The following is a 4438-nucleotide window of genomic DNA, read 5'->3' on the forward strand; positions in this document are numbered from 1 at the left end:
ATGGTCTCGATCTCCTGACCTCGTGATCCGCCCGTCTCGGCCTCCCAAAGTGCTGGGATTACAGGCTTGAGCCACCGCGCCCGGCCGATTTGCTTTTTTCATTTAACAACATATCACTGTTATTTCTTCATATTAGAGCAAAATAAGGTTAAATAATATTCCATTGCATAGTATATCACTGAATGGCTGTACTGCAACCTAGCTATTCAATCCCCTAATCAGACACCTTCCCCCCAACTACAGCTTCAAGATGCTCTGAGGAAAGCGACTGTTTCCAAATTCTTTGCGTTTACAATCAATTCCTCATATAAAAAAAAAGTCTGTCTTCATAGAGCTTACATTTTACTAAGAAAGAACAAACTAAACAAATAAAGTCTATGGTACCTTAGAAGATAAGTGTTATCAAGAAAAACCAGGGACAGAGGGCAGGGAATGCTGGGGAGCTGGTGCAGCAATTTAAACATGATGGCTAGGAAGGACCTGTTAGTCATTTTTGTTCAGTTTCCTTTTCTTTTTTGATACTTAAAAAAGCTTTTTTTTGAGATAGAGTCTTGCTTTGTTGCCCAGACTGGGGTGCAGAAGCATGATCTCGGCTCTCTGCAACCTCCACCTCCCGGATTCAAGTGATTCTCCTGTCGCAGCCTCCTGAGTAGCTGGGATTACAGATGTGCGCCACCACGCCCAGTTAAGTTTTTTTTGTTTTCAATAGAGACAGGATCTTACCATGTTGGCCAGGCTGGTCTCAAACTCCAGACCTCAGGTGATCCACCCACCTCAGCCTCCCAAAGTGCTGGGATTACAGACATAAGCCACCGCATCCAGCTCCTTTTACTTTTCTTTTTTTTTGTAGAGAAGAGTCTCCTATTGTTGCCCAGGCTGGTCCTGAACTCCTGGCCTCAAGTGATCGTCCCACCTCAGCCCCTCAAAGTGCTGGCATTACAGGCTGGGATTACAGGTGTGAGCTACCATGCCTGGCCCAGTTTCCTTTTCTTATTAATATATAAGAGCTCTTTGCTTGGATAGTAATTTTTTCTATTACATACATACATAAAATATTTTTTCTCAGACTGCCACTGTCTTTTAACTTTGTTTATGGTATCTATTGGTATGTAGAACCTTTCATTTCTGAGTTTAAACTGTCACATTTTCTCCATCATGACTTTTTTTTTTTTTTTTTTTTGAGACGGAGTCTTGCTTTGTTTCCCAGGCTGGAGTGCAGTGCCACGATTTTGGCTCACTGCAACCTCCACCTCCCAGGTTCAAGTGATTCTTCTGCCTCAGTCTCCTGAGTAGTTGGGACTATATGCATGTACCACCACGCCCAGCTAATTTTGGTATTATTAGTAGAGATGAGGTTTCACCATATTATTGGCCAGGCTGGTCTCGAACTCCTGACCACATGATCTGCCCGCCTCAGCCTCCCAAAGTTCTGGGATTACAGGCATGAGCCACCATGCCAGGCTAAACACCCTTTGTTAGAAATAACTAGCATGGTTTCAGACTTCCTGACTGGAGCATGGCTGACACAACTCCAAAATATTTCCTGAATCTGTCCATCTCTAATACTGCCACCCTAATCACCTCTCACCCAGATTACTGCAACAGCTACGCTCCCTGAGACCACAACCAGACAGGTCTGGATCCAGACAGCCTCAGGAAGGCAGCATTAACTGAAGAGAGACCCTTAGAAAAATTAAATTCCAGCAGAAAAATGATTCCCCTCGACTGCCAATCTTGGAGGATTGGGGTTTCATTTTATTTCACAAAATTTGTTTGCTTTAACTACTCTTCATTTAATGCCCATTACTAAGCAAAGTTCCTGTGTCTCTGCCTTATGCTCAGTCAGCCTTTTCTCTTTCATATTAAATAGCAGAATAATCTGACAATATAATAGAGCATCTGATCTATAAAATTTTTACCCACTAACTTTACGAATAAAAAAAACAATTCCATCCCTCTCACAAAAAGGAAATCTTTTCAGCTTTCCTCCCAATCCAGGCTCCATGAGCTCTCAGAAATTCCAGTTCTTCTAACTCAAATCCCCACAGTGGTACAGATGCATTAACTCGCCGGGGACAGCAATCTGAGGCAGGCAGGTTCATTAAACAAACATGTTCTGTGCCCTCTGGCAGAGAGGGCAGCAGGGCATGCACTGGCCCTGAGCCAAGCTGTGGCATAGGCAAGGACATCAAGTAGCTGACAACGATCTGTCCATCTCAGCTGGGGCAGAGGGGCCAGCTCGGCCTTGAAACAGCAGCTTGGGAGCTGTCTCAGCTGAAGGTTAATGTCTCCATGTCTCCAGCTTGGGAGGTGGAGTTGGATGAAGGAGTGAATGCTTTCTTGCCTTCAGCGAGGGCTTTAAAATGCTGCAAGGAAAGAGGAGAGGGAACACTGAGTATTAGGGATAAGCTAGTTGCTATATTTTAGCAAGAATTAATTTCTTTAAAATGACCCCCCTTTATTTCCTTCCTGCTTCCATTCATGAGGCCATTGGTTCTCCTGAAAGAATGAGTATCCTCTGTAGATCCTCAGCTAATTTCATCTAAGGCCCACATCTCTTACTTCCCCCCACCCTTTTTTCCTCCACTTTCCCCTTGAAAATCCCATCCCTGCCTCCTTTGTTCTCCTAATTATGGGAAAGGGCAAAGGTAACTGGGCAGAGACATCCTACATCGCTATAGGATGCAATCACAGCAGGCTCAGAACAGTAGAAACTGTAGTGATCCTCTCTACAGCTTAAGTCAACCCCTGATGCTTGGCTCACCTGGGAGTTCTTGAATTCTGAGTAGAGGGAAAACAGCAGATGGAGGGACTGAATCCGACTCTTGTAGACAGGGATGTCTAGAATGGCTGAAATGAAGAAGAACTTCCAGGAACAGAACCAAACAAACTCTGGGAATCAGGGGCACTTCTGTTTAGGATAGCCAAACCCCTGGCAGATGGGGTGTCACTATGACTTTGGGGGTTAAATACCCAGCAGGTCGTCACATAAGCCCAAACACCACCTTCGAGTGCTGCCAAAGAGCACAACGGGCTTAACGTGAAAGCTAAAACTCAAGATGCTATCTTCCCAGAGTAAACAAGCCTGTCCAAAAGCCTAGAGCATCTCTAACCAGAGATGGGGACGAGGAAAGGAAGCAGGAACTCACCGCAAATCATGTCAATGTACTCTGCCAGGCTGCAATCAATCTCTGCTGTGGGCAGGCTTACCTGGAAGAGGCAATGGGAAGGACCAAAGTCAAAAGGCTGGTGTCATGGTCCCAGAACCACTCTCTCTCTGAAGGAAAAAGAGCTTCTAGCATAAGACACATGTTATGGGCTGAAATGTGTTCCCCTAAAATTCAGATATTGAGTTCCTAACTCCCTGTATTTCAGAATGTGACTATACTTGGAGATAACATCTTTAAAGAGATAATTATGTTAAAACAAGGTCATTAGGGTGGGCCTTAATCCAACATGACTGGTGTCCTTATAGGAAGAGGAAATCAGGACAGAGACACATAACAAAGGGAAGACCATGTGAAGACACAGACAGAAGATGGCCAAGGAGAGACCCCTCAGAAGAAACCACCCTTGGTGGAGCATGGCAGCTGCACGCCTGTAATACCAGCACTGTAGGAGGCTGAGGTGGGCAGATCGCCTGAGCCCAGGAGTTCGAGACCAGCCTGGGCAACATGGTGAAATTCCATCTCTACAAAAAAATTAGCCAGGTGTGGTGCTGAGTATCTGTAGTCCCAGCTATTTGGGAGGCTGGGGTGGGAGGATCGCTTGAGTCCAGCAGGTTGAGGCCGCAGTGAGCTGAGATTGAGCTACTGCACTCCAGCCTGGGCACAGAGTAACACCCAAAAAAAAAAAAAAAAGGAAGGAAAGAATGAAGGAAGAAAGGAAGGAAAAAAGGAGGGAGGGAGGAAAGGAAGAAAGGAAGGAAAATCAACCATGCCAACAAATTGATCTTAGACAGTATACTACTGGACTATTAGCCTCCAGAACTATGAAATAATACATTTCCGATGTCTAAGCCACTCAGTCTGTGGTACTTTGTTATGGCAGCCTAGCAAAATAATACAAAATGCTACTTTTTCCCCCAATCAGTATGGAATTGGTCATACATTTTATAGGTAAAATACACTGCCATACTCTTTTCCTGTGGGAATCTGTGAAAAAGAAACTGATATCAAGTTATGGGCAAGTATTAACAGTAATATATGCATGACTTGGTGTTATAATGCCTAATGATCCCAGGACACCATATGAGCAGAGAAAATGGGCATGACATCTAACTCAGGTAACAGGCTCTGAATCTAAACAGAGAAACTAAAAAGTCACAGTGTGAACTTTTTAAACTACTGGTTTCTTAAAACTTCTTTTCTCTTTTTACAAAAAATGGAGTACATATAGTTCTGCAACTTGCTATGATTTGCTTTTTTTTTTTTTTTTT

General features: G+C 44.0%; 1 protein-coding gene across 1 annotated transcript in view; it reads right to left on the minus strand.

The window, feature by feature from the left end:
* Positions 1-1900: 1900 nt before the first annotated feature.
* IFT46 (intraflagellar transport 46) overlaps positions 1901-4438 on the minus strand; it is a 12198-nt gene continuing 9660 nt past the window's right edge. Inside the window, exons 8-10 of the mRNA XM_011926889.1 lie at positions 3150-3210; positions 2765-2850; positions 1901-2366 (exon numbers count right to left, since the gene is read on the minus strand). Of these exons, the coding sequence (XP_011782279.1) occupies positions 2271-2366; positions 2765-2850; positions 3150-3210 (243 nt within the window). The 3' untranslated portion in view covers positions 1901-2270. The remainder of the gene's footprint in view (positions 2367-2764; positions 2851-3149; positions 3211-4438) is intronic.

The sequence above is a fragment of the Colobus angolensis genome, unplaced genomic scaffold (assembly GCF_000951035.1).
Source record: "Colobus angolensis palliatus isolate OR3802 unplaced genomic scaffold, Cang.pa_1.0 Scaffold7, whole genome shotgun sequence".
In the NCBI taxonomy this organism is placed as follows: domain Eukaryota; kingdom Metazoa; phylum Chordata; class Mammalia; order Primates; family Cercopithecidae; genus Colobus; species Colobus angolensis.